General features: G+C 47.4%; 1 protein-coding gene and 1 long non-coding RNA gene across 16 annotated transcripts; one reads left to right on the top strand and one right to left on the bottom strand.

Moving 5' to 3' along the window:
* Positions 1-3,906: 3,906 nt before the first annotated feature.
* Positions 3,907-24,618, bottom strand: LOC109747387 (calcium-transporting ATPase 5, plasma membrane-type). 15 transcript variants are annotated; one of them, XR_012184378.1, is made up of 17 exons: positions 23,926-24,618; positions 23,721-23,780; positions 23,425-23,538; positions 23,256-23,312; positions 23,039-23,109; positions 22,796-22,890; positions 22,588-22,702; positions 22,413-22,496; positions 22,149-22,286; positions 21,838-22,058; positions 21,676-21,758; positions 8,582-17,079; positions 6,948-6,998; positions 5,642-6,172; positions 5,037-5,205; positions 4,777-4,939; positions 3,907-4,322 (listed from the first exon to the last, which is right to left on the bottom strand). XR_012184378.1 is itself a non-coding variant. In XM_073500055.1 (16 exons), exons 7-10 carry the CDS (start codon positions 22,615-22,617, stop codon positions 22,023-22,025), a joined length of 288 nt encoding a protein of 95 aa, XP_073356156.1. In that variant the 5' UTR covers positions 22,618-22,702; positions 22,796-22,890; positions 23,039-23,109; positions 23,256-23,312; positions 23,425-23,538; positions 23,721-23,780; positions 23,926-24,618; the 3' UTR covers positions 3,907-4,322; positions 4,777-4,939; positions 5,037-5,205; positions 5,642-6,172; positions 6,948-6,998; positions 8,582-17,079; positions 21,676-22,022. The 15 variants fall into 15 exon arrangements, 8 of the variants coding, with proteins under 8 accessions (XP_073356156.1, XP_073356155.1, XP_073356161.1 ...); XR_012184377.1 differs by having other exon boundaries at positions 4,812-4,939; positions 21,676-22,058; XR_012184380.1 differs by having other exon boundaries at positions 4,817-4,939; positions 21,676-22,058.
* Positions 5,912-7,594, top strand: LOC141023332 (uncharacterized). The gene is made up of 2 exons (XR_012184384.1): positions 5,912-6,190; positions 6,653-7,594. It is a non-coding gene; the product is annotated as an uncharacterized lncRNA (long non-coding RNA).
* Positions 24,619-25,142: the final 524 nt, after the last annotated feature.

Below are 25,142 nucleotides of genomic sequence, written 5' to 3'. Positions count from 1 at the left end.
GATTTTTTCATACATCGTCATTTTTTTGTCTAAACAAGAAAATGGTGCAAAATGAAGTACAAATGAGTTTTTAATAATTACAACGTTTTCTTTGTATTTTGCACAATGACAGCTCCATCGTCATACATTTTTTTGAGAAAAATAACATTCAATCAGTGGATCATCTACACCCGTGTACATCACAAACTGCATAGTCGCCGAAGTGGGCTGCAAAAAAATGTGCCAAAAAATGTGTGGCGGAGGATTGCCGGTGACTGGACTGCAAGTGGAGATGGGGAACAAGGAGGGCGTCGCGCGTACTACATGGGCCCGTGGTCAGAACTGCAAGCCGCCGTCGATAGAGCCGCATGCCACCCTGCAACAAAAGAGCAACCTACACTGCTCACCGTCGGCGAAGAACAAACAGTGAAGAATTGGATCTTGGGCATTTTTTGTGTACCTGCGGCGTGGATGGAGGCGCCAAGGAACTGCATGTTGATGAGGAGAGAGCTACACGCGAGGGGGTTCGCCGATCGGCACATCATGGTCGTCGGTGATTGCGAGCGCTGACAGTAGGAGAGGGAAAGGACTGCAAGCGCGGGGTCGGTGGACTGCACGGGAGGAGCAACCCAATTGCATGCGAATACAAAATGAACCTCGCCGGCGTCGAGATGTAACAAACCACCGCCCAGTGGAAGCTCGGGGGGAGGAAGGGGCTTACGGGCTGGGGGAAGCAGAGGATCCCGGATCCGGTGGATCCATGGAGACGGGGTGGTTGGCGCGTCAGGGCTCCGGGAAGCAGCGAGTCGTCGGAGTAGGAGGCACGGTCATCCGGCGGCGCAGCACTCCACCTGCATCGGGCAGCAGCGGGACTCCCCAGATCCAGAGCAGCCACTGATGGCGACGGTGGATCCACGCCGTATCTAGGGCGGGACAGGCGATGGAGGCGGGGAGGCGCGCGCTGGTGGCCTCATAGAGAGGGTGGCGCGGGGCGGCGCACCGGCGTAGAAGGTGGAGGGGGTGGGAGGTGGGAGGCCACTGGTGGTGCCCGTGGCTACGTACGGGGCCGGGACGGCCGGATCCGGCGCGGGCAAGGCCCTGGTCACCGATTGGGTGCCCGCGACGGACAGATCAGGGACTGCTAGTGGCCACGACCGCGGTGGCGCTATAGGTGGCTGCTCGTGGCGGCGTGAGCCCAGGCCGGCGGTGGGGTGGGTCGAGGGCGGAACAAAGGTGCGGTTGGAGGCGAGAGAGGCGGTGGGGCGGTGCGAGCCCGATGGCGCGACAGTGGCGGAGGAAGGTGGAGCGAGGTGGGGCGGCGGTGCGGGAGAGGGAGGTGGTGGTGCGGCGCGGTGGAAGGATGCGGTGGTGCGGCGTGGTGGAGGGAGATGGCGCGGCAGAAGGAGGTGGAGGGATTGGGGTCCTGGTCGTGCGGGTGGTGGGTTGGGGTGGTGCGGGGCTGCGGGCACTGGCCGGGGACGGGTTGACCAGGGGTAGAAAGTAGGATAAGGTGGGAAGTGGTGGTGGGTGTGGGTGGTTCTGATGCGGTTTCGGTTGAGTGGTGCGGGACGGTGCTGAAGTGTTAGCAGAATAAGGCGAGATGTTAGTAGAATAAGGTCTTAAGGGGTGTTATCATAATAGACCCACCCTATATATATATATATATATATATATATATATATATATATATATCATCTGGGCTATTCTGTTTCGCGTAACTATTCTGTTACCCTACTTGAACTGATGGTTTCAGGCGGTTGTACTGATGATTTTCATCTCGTCGAACTGATTGTCATTTCGTCGGAATGGGGCGTGTAATATATCGTTGGAAAGCTCTTGACATCTACATTACAAATATATATGAATTTTTTACAAAATCATCACGGTTTAAGAGCAGTTTTGAAAAAACAGTTTTTTTCAAAACCGAAAACGTGAATCATATTTTGGACTCAATTTTCAAATGGTTTGTCAAAATCCGCATCTTCCATATATCTACTGTTTTTTCAAAATTTTATACAATTTAGAAGTAATTTGAAAAACGGTGAAATTTTGGGCGAAACGTATTTTCGCGTTCTTTTGCAAACGGTTTGTCTGATTGACGCAAATGATACGGCGTTGGAAAGTTATGGAAAATGCGTAACTTTTTTGTATAGAAATATTTTTCTAATTCCTTACGGTTTAAAAACAAATTCGAATACGGTCAAATTTGATTTTGAACGCGATTTTTTTTAAGTTTGTCGAAATGGGGCAAATAATATATCGTTGGATAGCTATCGATGCGAAACATAGTCATGTTGAACGTTTTCTCTACTTCGCAACCGTTTAAGAGTAATTTTGAATAAGGTAAAATCCATCGTGTTGTTTTTTCCTGTCTAAAAAACAGAGTACTTGTACTGATGTATGTATGTGTTTGTACTGAGGTAATTTTGACAATAGTTTTGAATGGTTCCAAAAAAAGAGTACTTGAACGGATGCCCGTATGGTTTTGTACTGAGCGTGTTTTTCACATACTAGTCTTTACTCTGTTTGTTTTCCTTGTAACTTTTCAACGGTTTACGACATTATCGTCCCCGAACTTGCATGGTTTTATATCGTTGAACTGAATGACATTTTATTTAAAGAAAAATATTGTGTGTCAACTCTAACATTTTCAACGTTGTTCCGGACTTCTTTCATCCTACAACTTGAACGTTTCCATTTGAATTTCTTCGGGTTTTCTTTGTGTTTCAGTTTTTTCCTAAAACTTATCTAGGCCGTCGTGTTGAACTTACAACTTTTTAAATTCTGAACTTATTGTGTTTTTACAATTCCAAAGCTAGCAAGTAGTAGGAGATTCACCCAACAAAGGGGCTAATTACATGGAGCAGCCGAAGTAATACCACAGTCTGATCGATATCTAGCAGCAATAGCATTGATCACCAATACACATATACATAAACTGATAACGAACTTGCACACGACCAGACAAACAAGAAAATACATTAATCGACAAAAAGAACACAATACACATGAATTGATAATCCCCACGACTAATGGCAGAGCTTTGTTGCATCTAGGTTCACCCATTTACTGAAAGTAGAGCTTATCAGTTTTATTAATTCGGGGTGATGTTTAAATGCTCACCATTTTGGCCCACATCAGAATACTCAGAACACAACAATATTTGCTAAAGGTCCTGCAAATACATAGTTACAGAACAAATTCCTTTTCCAATGACAATGCAAGAGTCACGACCAGTATCACAAACAACACTAGCTCGACCGCCCGACATGTGTGTGCGGCAAGGGAAGGAAGATACTCTAATGCTAGATGGGCAGAGACAACAAGCTCACGCATAGAAGCCGATGGACGACTCACGCAGGAGGCCTTGAACTGCTCCCTGTTGCCACCGATGGCTATGGGTCATGCAAAATCCTAACTGAAAGATCACATTTATTTTCACGAAACTAATCTCTTAAACTTGCTCCATGATAATCTTCAAACCTCCTACAAGAATAGTCATTATTTAAAGTCCACATGAATACCTACAAGCAATGATCACAAACATTTACGGAACATTCTTTCCATTTATTAAATTGCGTTTTCCCTCCAAACTTTTACTGCTACAATTCTTTTTTGCAAATTTATTGTCCCTTGAGTTAGAAATGATGCAATTTTTAATTTTTAATTTATGGTACTTACGGTACTAGAGAGTTTGTACTTCTCAAAAAATAATCACTCGATGCTCTTTTAGTTTTAGGTTTTAGTCTTCTTTCCCATCCTTATCCTTACTGACAGTGTCATCACCATCGTACCTTTATGGTTTATATAGTTGAATGGACTTACATTTTTACCATTTTCTTCTTTTAAAAACTTATGTTTTCTTCTCCAAACTTCCTACCTGACAAGAACCAGAACTTATTTATTTTCTACATTTGTTCTTCCAAGTGTCTTTAATGACATTTTCACTATTTTATTTTGTTTTATCTCATCAAACATGCGCACATCACATTTGAAGAAACAAAATACAAATCTTTGAAGCACTAGGGGGGATAACCATTCGCACATGACTTCATGTGTGCCTTCATCATAGAAAAATAGACCGAATATCGCCAAGTCCTAAGTTTGAATAAATGAATCAAACAGAATATTGTCAAAACGCCGCATTTTTCTCACTAAAACAAACTTATGTACTTGCATGCAACCGTCTTTGAACTTGGATGACACCTAGTGCTCAACTTGGACGATAACCAGTGCTCAACTCGAACGGAGGAGCTTCCATTGCAGTGGAGAAGATGTTGACATGCACTAGAGCTTGGTGTGCTGGAGTGATACACTTCGCGCCTACTCAATGTCACGATACCCTGCACACACACCAGCCAATAATTGACCACGTGGACTAAATTGGAGCTACAATATGAATTGAACTGGATGAAATTTAGAAATTGAACTGACAGAAGAAACTAGACACCACAGGTACATCAAATAAAAAACTGGAGTAGTTAGTACCAACTACTAAACTAATGTACTGGATATTGTACTTATAGATTGTATATTGGTGAACTTTTACACTTGACGGGAGTAATCAACATGAACTTTTTCTCTCGAAGTTAGAGCATGTATTCCTAGACGATAATATTTGAACATCAGGGAAACAAATGTTTGAACGTCCGAGACAGTAGTGTGTGAACTTTGTCGATGAAAACATAAAACATGCTAAAATATTTCAGAAAACATGCTAAAATTGGTCCTATTTAGAGATCACTGTTCGAAATCTTTTTTTTTTTGAACTCTTAAGTGCGCAACGATTGAACATACATAGAGATATAAGGATGAGATGACGAAAGCTGAACTTTACGAGATGTCGAAGAAGAAGTGCCCACGACGGTGGTCAAATAATTTTGTAGACCACAGGAACTAAAAAAATGATCCACTGGTTTTCTAACTAGAGAACCGTAGGAATTAGCAAAATTGAACTACCCTGTTATAAAGAAATGAAGAGAGTTAAAAAAAATGCTAACAAGTAGTACTAAATAGGACTATTACAACTTGCCTTAGGGTCGTCCACAACAACATACCTGAACTCGGAGTAGACTGATAGTTGAACTTGGTACCAAGGTTTTTGAGTCGCCGAGTCAAGCCAAGTCGACGAGGTTGCGGCTAGTGGCTTGCTGGCTTGACTCACTGACTCGGCTTGAATAGTCGCCCCAAGTCGCCATATACTCCCTCCATTCCACAATGTAGTGCCTATAAATTTTTGTAAAAGTCAAACTTTGCCAACTTTGACCAAGTGTATAGAGAAAATTGTTTACATCTAGAATACCAAACATGTACATTCTGAAAATATAACTCATAATGTATCCAATGATGTGCATTTGGTATTCTAGATGTACCTACTTTTCATTATAAGTACGGTCAAAGTTTGTAATGCTTGACTTTTGCAAAAATCTATAGGCACTACATTATGGAACGGAGGGAGTACTAATATAGAGCACCAGAGCACAGAGCAGCAGCCTATACTGATATACATCTAACAGCAGACCACATATAGAGCCCACCCCGCGCTCTCTGCCTCTCTTTCCTTCGGTCCTTCTCCTTCCCCAGTCCCCACAGCAGCAGCAGCAGCAGAGCACACAGCAGCAGCAGCAGAGCAAAGAGAGGCAGAGGGGGCGACGAGCCATACCTGCTAAGGTTTGCTGGCGCAGGAGAAGATGGAGGCCGAGGCGGAGGAGGCTGGCGGGGACGCGCGTCACCGGTGGAGGAGGCTGGTGGGGGCGCGCGTCACCGGCGGTGGAGGCTGGTGGGGGTGCGCGTCATTGGAGGATCTGGAGGGGTGCGTCGCCGGCGGCCGCCGATCTGGAGTGGCCCGCGCGGTTCCCTCCCTTTCCCTCTCTCTCTGTCTCTCTGTAACCCGCGCGGTCCTCTCTCTCTATTTACACACCCCCGCCCCCCCCAACCAAATTCTGGCAGGTGGCCCGCGCGACCGGCGGCTACTAGCCGCCGACTAATCGCGCCAAGTCGCTGGCGAGCCAGCGAGTCGCGCGACTCGCTCCCTGAGTCAAGTCGCCTGCGCGAGCCAGCCACGCCGCGACGACTTGGCGATTAGTCGGCGACTCAAAAACCTTGCTTGGTACACATCCACACTAGCACCAGCAGCACAAGTCGCGGTGGGTACCAGGGGTGTCGGTTTGGTGCTTGACACATGTAAGATGATCTGCAAACACAAACAAAGGTGAGCTGAAAATTTTGCTGAACCGCTACAAATTTTTGTGTATTGAATCACTATATAACTTAGAACATCAACTCCACAATGGTTTTTCTTTGAACTTTGGATCACTTTTTTTCCTGAACCACATGTGTACCAAGAGAAAACAACAAAGGAAAAAGAAATGACAAGTATGAACAGATGCATATACACACATCGAACTGTTTCTGCATTTCATTATGATCCGGTGATACAATACATATTTAACTGCTATACCAATAGTAAATTCAAAATTACATGACACTTTTTTTAGAGCAATCTAGTAAGCATTGCATGGAATACATCAAATATTGGGAGCAATTTTAACAAGTATTTATCTAATTTTGCATGTGCACAATACCACCAAGGTTGAACTTTTTGAGTTCTGATTTTTGAACCTCCCAGTAGTAATACATGTACTGAGCGGCACATGATTATGTTGTTGAGCAGCTGATCTACAGAGACAAAAAGCACTCCTATAGTGCACAGACAAAATCATGATAAAAAGTGGAGGCAAGAAGCAATCAGTAGGAGCACGTACACTTCATATTCTAAGGGGCACCACTAGGAGCACTAGCCTTTTTCTCTTTGTTGCTATATGAACAGGTGCGTACATCCAGTCTTTTTTTAAAGCGCTGAAGTCTCATGGACAAAGCATCAAACATGTTTCACGCAATCAAGTGCTCTCTCTCAGCTATTTGCTAAATGAACAAAGAACATGCTGCGGGTTTCATTTCGAACTTGCCTGGAAGTAATACTTGTGCTCTAGTCCAAGTACCAGTATAATGCTTATAGTCTGTAAACAAAAAAAAGATGCAGAATTTACAAACAAGAAGTTTCAAATAAAAGTTAAAACAATAGAGAAACAATGAAGCAAATAGCATCAGTGATCTTCTAACTGAAGCACCATATTGTACTGATATTTTTTTTTGTCAATGAACTTCTGCAATTTAGGTACTAGAACTCACTGATGCTATTTACTCTTTGTTTTTAAGGCATTTTCAGTACATGCCAAACATTTGTTTTTTAAACACATCCACAGGTTAAATGGATCAGTACATGATGAACTATGTCAGTTTTCAGAAGCAAAACTTGCACTGAATCTGCTAAACTTCTTTTTGCCGAGCTACTAATTTTTTATATATAGCAACACTATTTTTTTTGAACAGACACATTGAACCGTTTCTGGGGTTCTTAATGAGTTGATGATAGAAAACATGTTGAACTCAAATTTTGGGCTTACAGAACTACCAAATGTTTTGGGTTCTTCTATCAACCTTTTTCTTATCTTTTTCTGAACTCCAAACCACAATTACAATTACAATACACACATGTACTACACAACAGTGTGTATTTGTACTATTCATAACAACGAATTAACCAAAAAATAAATAATTTATGAAGGAAACAGTTTTTGAACTTGGTTTGAGCTTCATCTCTTCATATTTTTTGAACTCATGCAGCAGGTATACCTGAACTTGCATGACATTTTATTCAGTTGAAAGAACCATGTTGTTGCTCAACAACAAAACAGAGCTTGATTTATATTAGCAAAGCAAAAGTTGGCCGGAAATTTTGTTTGGCATTTGATCAAACACAGGTAGGCCAAGAATTGCCATCACCGAATCGGCAGCTGCACGAATGCCTCCAACTAAACTTTACACTACAATAAGGCTTGACTGAATGAAATTGAGAACTTGAACTGAACTGAAAAAGAAGCTAAACTTGCTCCACTAGACCACTACAATCTTTGAACCTCTTACAAGAACAGTGCCTCCTGGTATCATATAGGTACTAAGCAAAAGATTTTTTGTCAGCTAATTGAGCTCCCACGGTTCATCAAAATTGTTCTAATGGTAAACTTTTAAAACAAAAATTCAACTCTCACAGGTACAACAATGGACAGGTTTAGTGCAAATAATTTCTGACCAAACTAACTCTTGCCACGGGGTGCGGAAAGGAGGGGGGTGCTCACTGGGGGAAGGAGGCATGGTGTCCGGCCGTGTAGGAGCGTGGTGGCAGGGGTTGACCCCAATTCAGACGTCGTGATTTAAATGAACTCTCACCAGTAGTATTTTTTGTACTTCTCATATAGTAATTCATGGACTTGCTGTTAAATACTCCCTCCGTCCCAAAATAAGTGTCTTGAGCTTAGTACAATTTTGTACTAGAGCTAGTACAAAGTTGAGACACTTATGTTTAGGATGTAGGAGGTGGTGGTGGAGTGACGCCGGGATCCTTAATTACATCATGAACTCCTACACATAGTGTTTGTTTCTTATTTTTTGTACAAAGCATATGATTTGTGAGCCGCATAGGTGAGATAAATCATCCATTCTACACTTTCTGAACACTCGATATAGCAATACAAGAACTTACCGGAGATCACACTGAACTGATGGGGCTCTGAAATGTAGATGGCAAGGATGCACTCCGCCGCTCTGCTGTGAGGAAGGTTTTCATTATCATTGACATCCTTGTCATACTGAGCAGGAGAGATGTTGGTCATCTGGTTTGACTCTGCGTTGAGTTGTGAGGCTTGGACTCTTTTTGGCACGTCACCTGATGTGAGAACCACCACTAGGGAAAACCTTATACACATAATCTTAGCAGCAGCGCGACACAAAAAGAGGCACTGTTGCTAATTAGTAGCAGCGCGGTTAGGGAAAGCGCGCTGCTGATGTAAATTTAGCAGTAGCGCGTGATGTTTAAACCGCACTGCTACAAAAATCCACCAACAGTACACAATGACCTAAGTTTACCAACAGCGCGGCGTCAAGAAGCGCGCTACTGCTAATGCCATAGTAGTAGCACGCTTTTTAGTCACGTCGTTGCTGCTAATTTTGAAATTGTCCACACGGTTGGCCCGTTGCGCGCAGCTGCTACGCTCTTAGCAGTAGCGCGTTTTTGCTCCCGCGCTACTGCTAAGACGCAGCACCCACCACCTTTTTCCCCCTCCCCCCTCCCCATCTCCTCTCCTCCCTTTCCCCCTACCTCCCACATCCTCCCTCTCTCACTCTTCTTCTTCCTCAATACTTCTCCCCCATTACTCTCCCTCTTCTACCTACCTTTCTCTCTCTTCATTACTCCTAGCTAACTACACCACCTCCATTAATGCATCTCCTTTCTTTTTTTCCTTCCCCCTCCACTAGTTGAAGTTGTCTCCTCCCAAATTAGCTAGCTAGGTAGATGTAGCATTTAGTTAAGTGACCTATTTGCCCCCTAACTAGATCTTTCTTTGTCAAGAAGAGCTTTGTGTACTTTTGATCTCCCTACATCATCATCCACACCGTGTGCTCGATCTCGAGATAGAGGTGATTAAAATTTCATGCTTTTGCAAAATGGAAATATGTGTATGTGTGTGTGATATGATAATTGGGAAATATGATGGAAATTGTGTGTGTGGCATGAGTTGACGCCAAATTGTGCTTTTGAGTTGCCTATGTTTTGCCGAAATGTCGATTTATTTCCGTTTCGGCGAATTCCGGGCAAACTCTAGATCTATATATGTCCTATTTTTAGGGAAGGTCATGCCGAATTTTTGTATGACTTTGATGCATGCACGCATTTTTATAATCAATTTGTTTATTACTACCGTGCAGGTGTTCATGATGGTCAGTGGAACGATGATGGACAGGTGGTTGCGGTCGGTGGTGCAGGACATGAACGAAAATAACCTGACAGAGGTTTTATGTCCGTGTCGAAGATGCAAAGGGATAGTTTGGCTCGACCACTATGACGAAGGTCGTGTCGAAGCGCACCTACTCATGACTGGTTTCATGGATGGCTATACTCGGTGGATAATTGAAGATGAGGATGATGATGTTGAGGACGCCGACGGGGCAGCCAATGACGACACTGGGCAAGACGAAGAGATGATTGATAATGGCGGTGGGGAAGAGGCCAGACATGGCGGTAGAGAAGGGGCCGGACATGGCGGAGGAGAAGGGGTTGGACATGTCGGCGGAGAGAACATGGACTCCATGCAGCAGAGTTCGTCGGTACTAAGTTCAATTGTGCGGGACCCTCATGTTCAAGCACTGCGAGACGAGTACTGAGAGAGCTGCTTCTAGAGAGGAGGCTAAGCTGGAGCAACGGGTGGTAGACTCGAACACTCCATTGTATGATGGTTGCAATCCTGAGGTGACCCGCTTGAGTTTCACGCTCCAACTCCTGAAGATGAAGGCTAAAAACAAATGGACCGACACTAGCCTCGATGAGCATCTCAAGTACCTAAAGGATGTTCTTCCCGCGGGGAATCTATGTCCTACTAGTGTTGATGAGGCCAAGAAGATCGTGTGCCCTCTTGATCTGCCGCATGTTAGATACCATGCATGCATCAACGATTGCATAATTTATCGGAAGGAGCACGCGGAAAAAACAAGCTGTCTGGTGTGCAATGCTTCTCGATACAAGAAGGCCGGGAAGAAATGTCCCTAGAAAGTTGTATGGTACTTACCGATCACTCCACGTCTCTAGGGGTATTTCGTAGATCCCAAGGAAGCAAAGCTAATGCGTTGGCACGCGGAGAGGAAGAAGCCCGACGATGGAGATGATCCGAAGCTGAGACACGTCAAGGATGGAAGCCAGTGGAGAGCATTGAACAGCTTCTATCGGTATTTTGAATGTGATGCAAGGAACATCGTGCTCGGCGCGTGTACCAATGGCATGAATCCGTTTGGCAACCAGAGCACCAACCATAGCACATGGCCCGTGTTTGTATGGATGTACAACCTCCCCCCTGGTTGTGCATGAAGTCGAAGTACATAGAGCATGCTTATTCAAGGGCCGAAACAACCAGGAAATAATATTAATTTGTATCTGGGGCTACTTCAAGAGGAGTTAGACACTTTATGGAAAACACCGGCCAAGACATGGGACGCCAGCAAAGGCGAGTATTTCTACATGAGAGCCGCGCTGATCACGACGGTGCACGATTATCTCGGTTACGGATATGTCGCAGGCCAGGTGTGTCATGGATATTGCGGATGCACGCGGTGCATGGATGATACGACGTCTCAGCAGCTAACGTCAAGGAAAGATGGCGGGTCTGGGAAAATCGTGTACATGGGGCATCGAAGATGGCTCGAACAGGACGACCCGTGGAGAAACCGTGGAGATCTATTCAATGGTCACGCTGAGCATCGAGGACCTCCACGTAAGCGGAGCGGTGCCGAAATCGATGAGCAGTTGAAAAACTGGAAGGAGTGCCCCGCGCCGGGAAAGACGATGAAAAAGGCACGGGAGCCGCTGCTAAAGGTATGGAAGACGAGGTCTGTGTTCTGGGACTTGGAGTACTGGCACAAACTCGATACACCCCATTGCCTTGATCAAATGCACATCTGTAAGAATGTCCTTGAGAGTTTTCTCGCGACACTGATGAACATGCCGGATAAGACCAAGGATGGGTCGAAGGTAAGAAAAGACTTGCAAGATTTGAAAATCAGGGAAGATCTGCACATGCCGCCCCGTAAACAGTCAGACGAGGCAGAGACGGAGACAGAGGCGCGGGAGAAGAAGGGCAAGAAAATAAAGAAAGAGGATTATTGCCCCCCTTCTTGTTTCACCTTAAGTCAGTCTGAGATCGATCAATTCTTTAAGTGCCTTACCGGAGTCAAAGTTAGTTCCGGTTACTGTGGCAAGATAAGCAGATATGTAGACACGGACAAGAAAAGGTTCAGCGGGATGAAGTCCCATGACTGTCATGTGATGATGACGCAGATACTACCTGTTGCCCTTAGAGGGATAATGGACAAGCACGTCCGTGACACGCTTATTGGTCTCTGCAACTTTTTCGACGTCATCTCTCGAAAGTCGATCAGTCTGAAGCAGCTCCGAAGGCTACAGGAAGAGATCGTTGTGATACTGAATGATCTTGAGATGTACTTCCCGCCCGCGTTCTTTGACGTGATGGTGCATCTGTGTGTCCATATTATGGACGACATAATAGACTTGGGGCCGTCATTTCTGCATAACATGATGCCGTTTGAGAGGATGAATGGGATCATCAAAGGATTCGTTCGTAACATGTCCCGTCCGGATGGAGGCATCGCCCAGGGCTATCTGACACAAGAGTGCATCTCTTTCTGCGAGAATTTTCTATATGGCGCAGACCAGCCGCCTGATGTTAGTGTTGGTTTGCCCGTTAACAAGCACGATGGGAGGCTCGAAGGAGAAGGTCACTCCAACTGTCACAGGGAACTGCACATGGCATACTCAGATCGACGCAGCGACTTTGACATAGCAAACTTGGTAGTGCTACAACACCTAGACGAGGTAGATCCTTTCGTGGCACTGCACAAAAAAATTATCGCAAAGAAGTATCGTGACCGGGGGGTATGCAGGACGGACGCCGAAGTTACTAGAGAGCACAACTCCACTTTCCTGCATTGGTTCCCACCGATGGCGGCGCCGAGACCGGCGGGGATGGTACCAGGGAGGAAGATACCGGCGGGGAAGGTACCGATGCCGTTACCGAAAAGAAGAAGCAGAAGAAGCAGAGGATACGAAAACCTAACAAACTAGGGATTGGACGACTGGTGATCACAAAGATGGCACCTGGCAAGTTTGAGCTATTAGAGCCGGAAGAACCTCGCAAGTGCTATGGGAACCAAGTAGGATGCATCCTACGGGAATGCGCAAGCATCAACGACGATGACTTAAGGAGTAAAGAACATTTGACGCAGTTGCTCCTGACGAAGTTGCACAAGAGATTCAAGTTCGCCGACTGGGATGACAACATAGAAGAACCATGGGATGATCCGAAGATGAAAAAGATTAACAATCACTCCATGGGCATGTTCAGCAATGATTTGGCCTCTTGGAAAGGGAGGATGAAACGAGCTATTGAGGCTGAGGAACCCCTGTCCAAGATTCTGGAGGAAAATCCGACACTTACGGTAGAGGAGTTCGAAAAGTTCAAGGACACTTGCGCTACCGAGGCAGCCAAGTCTAAGGCTGCAAAATTCAAGAGCCTTCAGCAAAGGAACACGGGGAAGCATCGCCTCGGAAGCCGTGGCTACCTCGGTAAAAGGCCCATATGGGATAAGGAGGACGCGAAACGTGAAGCCGCGGGTATCCCAGACCCCTTCGCGAAGTTCACCAACCCCTTTGGAGCGTGACTTCATCAGGGCCCGCTACAAGTGGGACAAGGAAAAGAAGGTTTTTTACACGGACCAGATCACGAGGAAATTGATTAGACTACTGGTAATTATTCTTTTACCACCTTACATTTAGCTCCAGATCTAGTCGACTACACATTCCTAAACGGTTCATGCTCCTTCTGCAGGAGAAGCAACACCAGCTTGCAGCCGAAAGCCCTACTTCTCCGATCAGGCCCAAGTGGGACACCCCTCTCAACCGGGCCTTGAACGAACTTAAGGGACTCCCTTTGGGCCAGCAGCTGCAATATGGTCATGTGCACGACGCTGGAGACGGCGCCACGTGGAAGGTGTTTTACAACGAGGGCCCGGAGGCCAAGGAGTAGAAAAAAAGGTTTAGTCAGGTGGACATCGACGAGAAGGTGAAGTTTGCGGTCGAGAAATAAGCAGCTAAGGACGCGAAAAAAACAGCCGAGGAGAAAAATGAGTTGCTACTGCAAGCAGTCAATGCAGCTGTAACTGCCTGCAGAAATGATTTTGCTACTAACTTGGTTCCAGCTATCATCAACTTGACGAAGGAAAATCCAGACAAGACGGTACATGATTTCCCGTTGCCCAGTTTCGTCGGGAGCAACTCTGTGACAACAACACCACCGCACCATCACTTGCTCACGCAACCGGGCCTCCTCTCGCAGTCGCTCCCGCTCATAGCAGCCCGTCCTCAGTCTCTGGCGTGCTAGGTGGGCCTTCATCTTTGGCTGAGCTCGACGCCATCACGGTAATTACATGTCGCACCAACATAGAATATTCCATTTTCGTTGCCTTTCGGATGTTTTACGCCACAGACATGTGTTTGCAGGCCGAAGAAACCCCGTGCACCATACTCTACTTGATCAAAGGCTAGAAGGTGGACGTGGGAAAGGGGATGATAATGAACCCCTTGCAACCCACGTTCCACAACCACCCGATCCCCGCTGGGCACTTTAGAGTTAACTTGTCCAGTGTGAAATCGGGGCACGAGCATTTGCCTCCTCCAGTACATCCTATGGGAGAGGACGATAAGACCCCGCCGCGGATTGGAAACTTCAAGGGTTGGGTGCTGCTATGGCCAAAGAATCTTATTCGCCTAGAGCCGGCCAAGAGCACACCAATAACCACACATCAAAAACCATGTGCAGAGACCACCACCCCGCCTACGCAATTACCAGCTCCTGTAGTGTCGGGTGAGAGCAGCGGACGACGTGATGAAGGGGGTGCAATAGTACTGGCTGATGCCTGTAGAACATATAATGGATGATGAGACGGAGGTCGACCCAATGGGTTTCCTCAATACAAACGCGTATGACTGTGACATAGATATGATGAGTCAACCATATGACGAATCGGGCTATCAGCATGCTAATGAGGATATGGATGATCTACCCGGGCAGGAAGGTCGTAGCAGGGATTATAAGAAGTCTCTCTTCATGAAATCCTCACAGGACACGCCTGAAAATGCCGCCTCAACACAGGCTCAACTAGCCGAGGGTCGTACAGTGCTTAGCCCGGGAACACTGGGCAGGGGTTAAGGAAGGGTCTGGAAGGTGTGCCCAAAAAAAGGAGAGGAAGAGATCGGGGAAGATAGCTGCCTCCAAACAAGCCAGAGCACATAACAGCCAGATGATGGATTCTGAAGAGCGTGTACCCGTGAAAGGTGCGGCCATGTTCCATCTCACGAGCGATCCGATGCTACCGTCGAAACCGCTGGAGGCACTATCAGGGGATCTCAGGAGACAGCACGACCATGTGCTGTCGACTGAGAAAAGCCTACTAGCCTCGAAGGATCCAGGATATCCGACATACGCGGCTTGTGTGCCTGAGGGGAAGTGATACGTCGACACACGGCCCGCGGAGGTGTTCTTCCTGCGGTTTGACCATATCTTTGAGATGTTTCTGACAAGGCGGCTCGATTTTACAATCGTCCGCCTTTTTGCGCTACATATGAGCTCCGTCATGAAGAGAGAAGAAGTCTCGCAAATCTGTGTGACGGATCCGTACTACATGCACGAGTCTTTCTTGAGTCTCGGCGACTTTGAGCGTGAAACTGCTACGGACTACCTCCAAAACTTCATGGTACAGAATAAGGACCAGGAAATTGTCCTCCTGCCTTATCATCCAAAGTAAGCCAGTTCCGGACAACCCTTTCGTACATTTCAATCATTCCTTCTCGCTCATATGAAGAATAATTTGAGGTATCTTTTCCCCGCAGCAACGGGCGCGCCGTCCTTATAGTTCTTTACCCGCGAGTCTCCCACGCCGTGTATTTCGACCCTTCCAGAGACTACGAGAAGAAGGACTACACCCACATAATGAATATTCTGGATGATGCTCTCCAAGGCTTCAGCATTAGAGGTGGCCACATGCAGATCAGGAAACAAAGGAACAAGAAGATGGGTTTCGCGCATAAAACTAACTTTTGCTGCATCCATGTCCCAAAACCAAGCAAGAAGGATGGATTCTACATCCTCCATCTCATGATTGAGTTCAACACGGATCACCAAAAGCTTCGCATGACAAGCAGAAATGATGAACATATCCACAAGTGGCTAGACTCTCATGGAGAAGCGGATTATAAACTTAGAGATGACTTTTTTCGCATCCAAAGGGACATTGCAACGATCATCATGAAAGAAGTCGTCGATAAGAAGGGGATGTTCCACCACGGCCCTATATCGCGAGCTGACGTCCGAACTCGCATAGGCATGCAACGTCAAGACCTCACGCCATTCAAGAAGCTAGGGTCCATCCTCGATGATATGGAAGGATGGAACTTCTAGTGATTTACGATGCCGATGATGATGATATGTGTCGGTTGAACTTGTATACTTTCTGTAGCAATGAAACTTTGTGATGTCCACGGTTGTCAGGACCCCGATTCTAAGTCACACCGATCTAGCCTGTAACACCTCATATCACTTTGCCGCCTCACGCACGGTATTCTCACGGGTGTCGCCTTACCATGGCCCGGGACCGTTTGCGCCTTTTGGCTCACGTATATGATAGTGTCGCTAGCACCCATATGACAGAGAGCCCGGGCCGACATGGCTAGTCGTGAACCCAAAGCGGCACTAACTTACGGGGACAGGCATACATGAATCAACATCGAGCATGTCGGTCAGCAACGTGTGAATCCGGGCTGTAGCACTGGGCTAACAGGACTCCGGGAACCCGGGCTGTAGCAGGCTAGGCAGGACTCCGGATGTCACCGCGTGACATTTCCCCGAAGGGACAGACACAGGAACGAAGTGAATCACATGCCAGCCAGTTAGGTGTCCGGAGCAGTAGTGCTGGGCTAGCAGGACTCCGGTGAACCGAGCTGTAGCAGACTACTATGGCTCATGGAAGCACAAGACTACATTTCCCCATAAGAGAGGCTACCAAGGATAAACAACTAGGTTGTCGGATCCCACACATACCAAGCATTTCAATCATACACGCAATATGCTCGATATGTGTAAATACAACATGGCATCACAACATAACTCTACGACTCAAGTACTTATTCATTAGGCTCCGAAGAGCCAGATATTACAAACATGGGTCTCTCGACCCAGCATTCAGAGCATACAAGTCAAACACATGCGGAAGCTTAACATGTCTGAGTACAGACAACTATAAATGAAAAAGGCTGAGAAGCCTGACTATCTACTAGATCCTGCCGAGGGCACAAGATCGTAGCTGAGGTAACAAGCTAAACGTCGAAGTCCACGCGGAACTACTAGCGAGACTGAAGTCTCTCTGCAAAACATAAAATAAGCAAACATGAGTACAAATGTACCCAGCAAGACTTACATCAGAACTATCTACATATGCATCGGTATCAACAAAGGGGGTGGTGGAGTTTAACTTCAGCAAGTCAGCTTTGACTCGGTGGCTATCCTACCTACGACTGCAAGTAACTCTTTTGAGGTGGCGCACACGAGTCCACATATTCACCATATCAATACTCCACTATGGATCCGCTCCCGTCTCCCTACGAGAACGCCATCCATAGCACTCACGCTTATCTTGCGCATTTTAGAGTATCCACTTTCACTTGTCTATAAACTGTTATAGGCAACCCAGAAGTCCTTTACCGTGGACACGGCTATTCGAATAGATCATATTAACCCTGCAGGGGTGTACTTCGTCACACACGCTCTCACCACTTACCGCTGTTTACACAGCATGTACTCGGCAACCTTCAAGCGGAAGCCCAGCGAGGGTGTCGGCCACAGCCTACCTAAACACTCAAGTCTCTAGTCCAGGTTTATCGCCTATTCAGGTTCCATCCGCAGGGAGTCCGGCCGAGGTTTCCACATACGGCCCCGAACGATGTGTGCAGGGTTCCTGAGACACCAAACGGGCGACTCGGTACACCGGGCCACGAGCCTACCGCATCACAGCCCACCCCTCGGGTCAGCGCTGTCCACGGCCTCCATCTTACTACAAACACCAGAAACTACGTGCAACTCCTGGACAGAGGACAAGGGTGATTAAGAAGCCGAGAGGGTCCATTGGTTTCGGGCCCAATGCGTGGTAGTAACTGTATCATGGATCACAAACACAGAACTCAGTTCCTGAGGACGGCTTCAATGAGACAACCCACCATGTACTCCTACATGACCTCTCACCGCTACCTTTACCAAATCGTGTTCACACACAGTAGGACATGTTCACACAACTCCAATTCATCCCCGATGAATCAGACCTGACACAACTCTAAGCTTAGCAGGCATGACAAACAATCATAAATGAGTAGGCACATCAGGGCTCAAACAACTCCTACTCATGCTAGTGGGTTTCATCTATTTACTGTGGCAATGACAGGTCATGCAGAGGGTAAAGGGGTTCAGCTACCGCAGCAAGTAACAGATGAATCGTTGTTGTCCTAATGCAATAAAAAAGAGCAGGAGCGAGAGAGTGGGATTGTATCGGAATGAACAAGGGGGTTTTGCTTGCCTGGCACTTCTGAAGATATTATAGTTCTTCATCGGTGTCATCGAACTCATCGTCGGAATCACGGCTATCGAGAGGGGACAATTACCGGCAACAGAGAAGGAAACACAATCAATGCAATGCAACAATTATGATGCATGCTAAGACATGGCAGTATGAATGTGTTTTGGCTAATGCAACTACAAACAGATGGGTTTGGGTCATTTTGAACCAAAGGTTCAATCCCAAACTCAAATTATGAATTTAAATAGTGCCTTCTCATGTTTTGAACTAAACAGCAAGGTTAAGTTGTTTAGACATGCATGAAACCAATACAGATGGATAGATTGGATTTTTCTGATCATTTTTCATATATAAATCTTTTCAATCTGAGTTATAGATTATTTTCTATGATTTTTAGAAGTTTGCTACATTTTCTGGAATTTCCTATATAAAAAATAAATCCAGAAATGAGTTATTGCGTCAGCACTGCGTCACTGTGACGTCAGCTGGTCAACAGCGCTAACCAGAGTCAAACCTGACAGTGGGACCCATATGTCATCGACTCAGCTAATTAATATAGTTAATTAGCCTTAAGTTAAACCTAACCAAAATGTCAGTGGGGCCGGGGCCCACATGTCAATGACCCAAGGGGGGTCAAATCCCTGGTCAACCGGGGCTAAACCACCGGCGTTTAGCCGCCGGCGGCAGCAGACACGGCGGAAGGGCTCGGGATTGCTTCTCCGGCGCCCAATCGAGCAGAGGAGGGCACGCGCGGGGAGCTGGGGCTCGCCCGCATCCAGAGCGGAATGCGGCAGCAGCGGGGACGGACGGAGCTCGCCGGAAACGAGCTCGGGGCGGCGCTGGCGTTCGGGTGTTTGTGGCTACGGGGCTGCAGTGGCCGTGGCAGCGCGTTCATGGCACCTACAGCAACTACGTGAGGCGGCGAGCATGTTGGACACGACGCCCGAGCTGTTTGGTTGCCGGGGCCGCGTCGGCGGCGGGCGCAAGCGGCGGCGGGTGCGGTCGAGCTTGGTGCGGTCGCTACGGCATGCGAGGAAGAGAACGGAGAGGGGGAAACGGCCAGCAGCTCACCACGGTCACGACGAGCGGGTCGGCGAGGTCGGGGAGGAGCTGATGAAGACGGGAGGTCGCCGGCGATCTCGGCGGCCGAACGACGAAGACGAGGTCGGGGGCGGCGCTTCGGGTCATTTGGCGTCGCGTGAGTCGACAGAGAGACGTAGGCGACGGTGGCGGAGCTCCTGGGCATGTCGGAGAGGCGAGGGGGAGGCGATGGCCGCGGTGGTGGCGAGCGGCGGCGACGAACCCATTCGGGTGGGTGAGAGAGAGGTCCAGGGGAGGGAATGAGCACAGGGGAGAGCGGGAGGGGTCGAGGGGAGCGTGTGGCGTCTCCGAGGACGTCCAGGGAGAAGCGGCAAGCAAGAGGTGGCCGGGGCGCGTGGGCGCGCACGGCGGCCACACACCTCTCGTCCTACTGGCGAGAGGTGGGAGATGACTGGCAGCGGCGCTGGGCTGGGCCGGCCAGCTGGGCTGCGACAGGTGAGGCCAGGTAGGTTTCCTTTCTCTCTCTTTTTTTATTTGTTTTTGTTTTCTAATATTCTGTAGTCTTTAGGGCTTTATTAAAAATACTTAAGACACTTCCAAAAATCATGAAACTACTCATGATCACTGTTGGGAATATATCCTACAGTAAACATTTTAGTTTATGATTATTTGAGCATTTAAAATATTTAATAGCATTTAAATGCCCAAATGCAAATAGAGTATGATTTAATCCAGAGCCCAAATATGTCATGGAAAAATGTGCATCACCTCTGGTTACTGTTTCCAGCATTTTCCAAGAATGATGAACATTTTTTAAAGCCATTTGGATTTACTGGAAATATTTTGGTTGAACCTAGTGAATTCCTTTAATGCTAGGGTTTAGGCAATCCCCATTTCAAGTTTCTTTCAAAGTTTAAACATGATGCACACATGAAGTTAGCCTCGTGCAATGTCAGAAGCTAGGGATGTGACAACGGTCCCTGCCGAACTTGCATAACGCTACTGTTTGTTTGGGTACGATGACCTGCGTACCTCTAGTTAATTATTTTGCGTACTGTATGTTGCATCTAGTTGCTAATTAACCCTTTCTTTTTCATGTTGCTCTAATATATTTTGTTGCATGTAATTGTACATCCTCTTGATGAACATGCATCTCTAACAGGTACCTAGTTTCTTGATGGCGAGATGGCGGTGCTATGTCGTGTACAAAGGGAAGGTTCCGGGGGTGTACAACGAGTGGCCTGAGTGTCAGGCGCAAGTGAATGGGGTCTCGGGCGCCAGCCATAAAGGCTTCAAAAGCAGACAAGAAGGAGAAGCTAGTTACTTGAGGTTCACGCTAGCGCGAGAGAGGACTCGGAACCGCCGCCTCATGTACTGCATAGTTTCGCTCTCACTCATAGTGATAGCTCTTCTCACATATACCATTGTTTAGATGGATGACGTTGTAGTTGCAAGTATTCGAGACTTGCATGTATCGCTATTTTTGAGATGATGACGAGATACCACTTTGTATTGGATGATGATTATGATGAGACTATTTGTATGTACATGCTATGATTACATTTGTGGTCTCGCAGCCATTGGTATGTGTGTCATGATGACATTTGTATCTGCTAAAGATTCTTGTATAAAGCATGTTCAAATACAAAACAAATATGCAGAAAAAAAACAAAAACTACTAAAATTAGCAATAGCGAGTGGAGAAAAGTTAGCAGCAGCGCCACGATAGTAGCGCGTCCATGCAACGTGCCATAGAGCTATTAGCAGTAGCGAGCTTCCACGAAGCGCGCTGCTGCTACACTTGTATAGCAGTAGCGCCGGTGAGTACGCGCTACTGCTACGTGTTAGCTGTAGCGCCGGTCCCCGCGCTACTGATACACCTAAAACCCGCGCTGCTGCTAGCCTTTTCCCTAGTAGTGAACTACAATTGGAAAGGCTGAGCATCAAGTGGTAATTAAGGAACTGTTTTTTAGTATAGGCGCTAAACCAGAAAATGTGTTTCTATCTTTGTTAACGAACTGATGTAATTTATTATACCGAACTGCTACTGCGGTGTACACATATATAACTGAATTATTACTGATTTCACTTTTTATATTGAACCGACACAAAAAAATATTAGCAAAACTTGAACCTAACTTTGAGGAAGGTTCAGAACAAAAGATGATAAAATATAGCTCCAGTAGAATGGACTACTGTTATTCCAGAATGACGTGCTATAAAATGTGTCGATCGAACTTCTTAGAGAAAATTCAGACTATTGTTTAGTTTTTATACTATGAACTAATATAACTTGGTAGATCGAACTTTCTACAGAATAATAACTACAAACAAAAGAACCATGTCACGCACCTCCTTTTTTATCCATGTTCTTTTTGCCACTTTTGTGATGCACTCAGATGCAAGAAATTTAGCAGCTAGGACGAGTGAGTTCTCTGCCAACGCAAACAGAAGGAGTCAACAACAGGCTGACAACCTCCCAGCGAGAGGAGGAAGGCCGGTAGAGCGCTGTACCGTGCATTTTTGCCAGCTGCGCCTGTGCTCCTCTATGAAGGAGCCCTAACTATCAAGGACCCTAGCGCAACACCATGTCCACCCGCAGCATGACGCCCCCTCCGTTGTTCAACGAACTCGTGAGGTGATGGTGAACGGTCTGGAGTGGTGGCGGTGAATGCCGTGGCACGAGCACTAGAAGCAGCCTACAGAACGACCTCCACCACCATTAAGCCACACAGCTGAACCATAACATGTTAAAAGGAAGAAAAACATGTTCAGATTCGTGGATGAAAAAGTGCATGTGACGTAAATTATAAGTATAGCCTGACCTCCGGCTCAAATATGCTTCCAGATGTATTCTGAGCAGTTCCTTCAATAATCATTGTTGATACAGCAGCAGATAGCTTCTGAGTGTTATCTGGAGGATCCATCTTCTCACCACCAAAGTATGCCTCAACAACAGTCATCTTAATAATGACAATGAAGAAAGTGGAAAGGAGTCGGGCCCAAGCATATTTGAGAAATCATGAATCCTACCATGGAATTTCCATGTATTAAGACAAGGACAATACTAAAAAGAAATAGCTTTCCACCTGATTTAAAGTTAATGTTCCAGTCTTTTCACTGCAGATTGTTGTTGCAGAACCCATTGTCTCGCATGCAGAAAGTCTCCTGACCTGTTAACATATGGTTGAGAATGCATGAGACCAGCTGTTACTACAAGTAACACGACACAGTAACAAACACAAGCAAGGAATAGCAGCATACCAGAGCTTTATCCCTCGTCATTTTGCGCATCGAAAAGGCGAGCCTGACAAAAATAGCAGCATACCAGTTTCAACACCGTCGAGTAGCTCTTCCCGCCAGGATGCGAAACGAATGCCTAGACAGGAGAAAATAGTGGACAATATAAGACGTTTTTGCACCATAAATTGGGCACTGCAACTCATGAAAGCAAGTGTAAATTTATTATTACTGAGAACTGGTTGGCAAGGACAGGCTTCTCTTCATAGATCCTGGGGAATATTTGAAACTGCTGAAAGTACCCTCGGTAGCTTCTCCTTATGCTTCCTGAATTGAAAAGAAGGAGAAGAGAATGCACTTTGAATAAAACTTTCATCTAAAGTTCAGTCAGTTGCAGAGCCATGCATGAATGTCACAACACAACCATGGCAAGTCTCAGAGCAAAATCAGGACCCGAAACATCGAAAGAACTTACCCTAGTCCGCTGAGGGGTACCCCGCGGTAGCAGTTGTCCATCCATTTCCTGAGCGGATCATTGACGGCAACCTTTGGGAAACAAGATAATAATTGTTCAACAATTTCACTGGCTACTGAGTACTGACTAGGCAGAGTAATTTGCATCGGCATTTCAAGTACATGTGCATGCTGGTTGACAGATTAGCAGAATGTTCAATGATAGAAAAGCGACTCACTTGGTTTTTCGCGATTCCTTCGACGTGTAATCGAAGCATTTTAAAAATCAATGGTATCTGCAGCACAACCATGACCATGGTCAGTGTTTATGTAGCAAAGGTAGCATGCATCCTTGGTTCTAAATGCAAAATTTAGAAAGGTGCAGTCCATGTTGACATGCTTGCTTACAACTGTGAAGATATCAATGGTCATGCTAAGCATAGCAACCTTCTTGCCTTCATCATCGAATTTCCTCTGCCAAGTTATTGCTGGTGGCTGAGCACTGTCGACGTGCAATTGTGCCTGAAGCAACAATGACCATGTCAGACCAGTTTGCTTGCTCAAGACATACAAAGGACTGAAGTAATCAGGGGCATCTTAATTAGCGAATCATCCAAGGAAACAACTGAACAAAAATTTAAAACCGTAATAAGATTAAGGAGAAGCCAAAGAAATGGGAGGCGCTGTTTCAGGTCAGGAGATACCTTCGCTTGCTAAAACTCTGAACTTCCCATCTTCAGAAACCGGTGAAGGAGCTAATCCGACTGGAACATATACAACATGGTCAAAAACTCGAAGAACGGAATCACTCACCAGACTTAAAACAAACCAAGAATGTATCCGTACACTTGGCAATTAAGCAATGGTGAACTAAAGAACTGCAGAATTAAGCAAATGAGGACTACTAACCAGATAACTTCAGTTTTTACAGAAGAAGTGGTTGGGATCTTGTGTTGGCAGTGGGGAGCCGTGGCCGGAACATTGAGGAAGATGATCTGGAGCATAAGCTCAAGCGCGATGGAGTTGTGGACGGCGCCAAGCACGTCGGTGGACTGACGTCGTAGGTGCCGGTGCTGGAACCGGTAGCTCCATCTCTGGCTTTACCCATGGCGTCGCGCCAGATGGCGAAAGGGTGCCTGGTGGACGGGCCTCGCGCGAATTGATGCGCGTGCATCACCTGGCCGGCCGGGACGAGGAGGTGGAGCCGCGCCGGTGGCTGGGAGGTGGAGGCGCGCTGGCGAAGGGGAGGAGGCGGGGGCAGGGAGGATGAGGCCGGGTGGAGCTGCGCGCGGGGAGGGAGGCGGCGGCGCGGTGGGGGGCCGATGGCTGGGGCGGCGGCACACTGGGCGGCGGCGCGGTGGTGAGGCCGGTGGTCGGTGCGGCCGATCCACTCGCTGCGGAAGAAGGAAGGTGGGACAAGTGGTGGGCCGCGGGGAGGTTCAGTTCGCTGGGCTCCGTCGGCGGCCAGTCACGGCGCCGCGGGCTCCCTCGCTCCGCCTAACGCCGTCGCTGGCTCGCTCACGACGGCTGCCTTCGGCGGAAGGAGGTGGGTTAGGTTCGGGATGGGTCGCGGAGTTTCTACGATATAGGCGCGTCGCGTCCGAGGGGTAACATAATAATATTCTGTTACTAGTAACAGGATAGCCCTGTCCTGAACTGCTGGCCCGTCCGACAGGGCCCTCCTAAACTTCTGAACTGCTGGCCCGCCTGACAGGATCCACTGAATCCCGAGGCCGCCCCGACAGGATCCCGATCCGGAGCCGCCCCAGCCCCCCTCCTCGCCGCTCCTCCCCTCGATCCCCGACCTCCCCCCGTGGTCGGCGCCGATCTTCGCTGGATCCGCCGCCTCCACCCCGTCTCCAGCTCCTGGCTGGCCGGATCCGCCGCCTCCCCTTCATCTCCAGAGCCTGGTCGACCGGATCCGCCGCCACCCCTCCGTCCCACCTCCTGGCCGACCACCGGCGCGGGCGAGCGAGCGACGGCGGACGCTGGCGCGAGGGAGCTCGCGTCGCCTGGACGCGGCGAAGCCGCCATGGACTTCCGGAAGCCACATCCTCCTTCCATCCTCACCACCCGACGCCTTGGCAGAGTAGATGACGGCCCCGACGGAAGCTACGACGAACGGC

Source organism: Aegilops tauschii, chromosome 5, assembly GCF_002575655.3.
Source record: "Aegilops tauschii subsp. strangulata cultivar AL8/78 chromosome 5, Aet v6.0, whole genome shotgun sequence".
Lineage (NCBI taxonomy): Eukaryota > Viridiplantae > Streptophyta > Magnoliopsida > Poales > Poaceae > Aegilops > Aegilops tauschii.
This window is presented reverse-complemented; position numbering and strand designations above follow the sequence as displayed.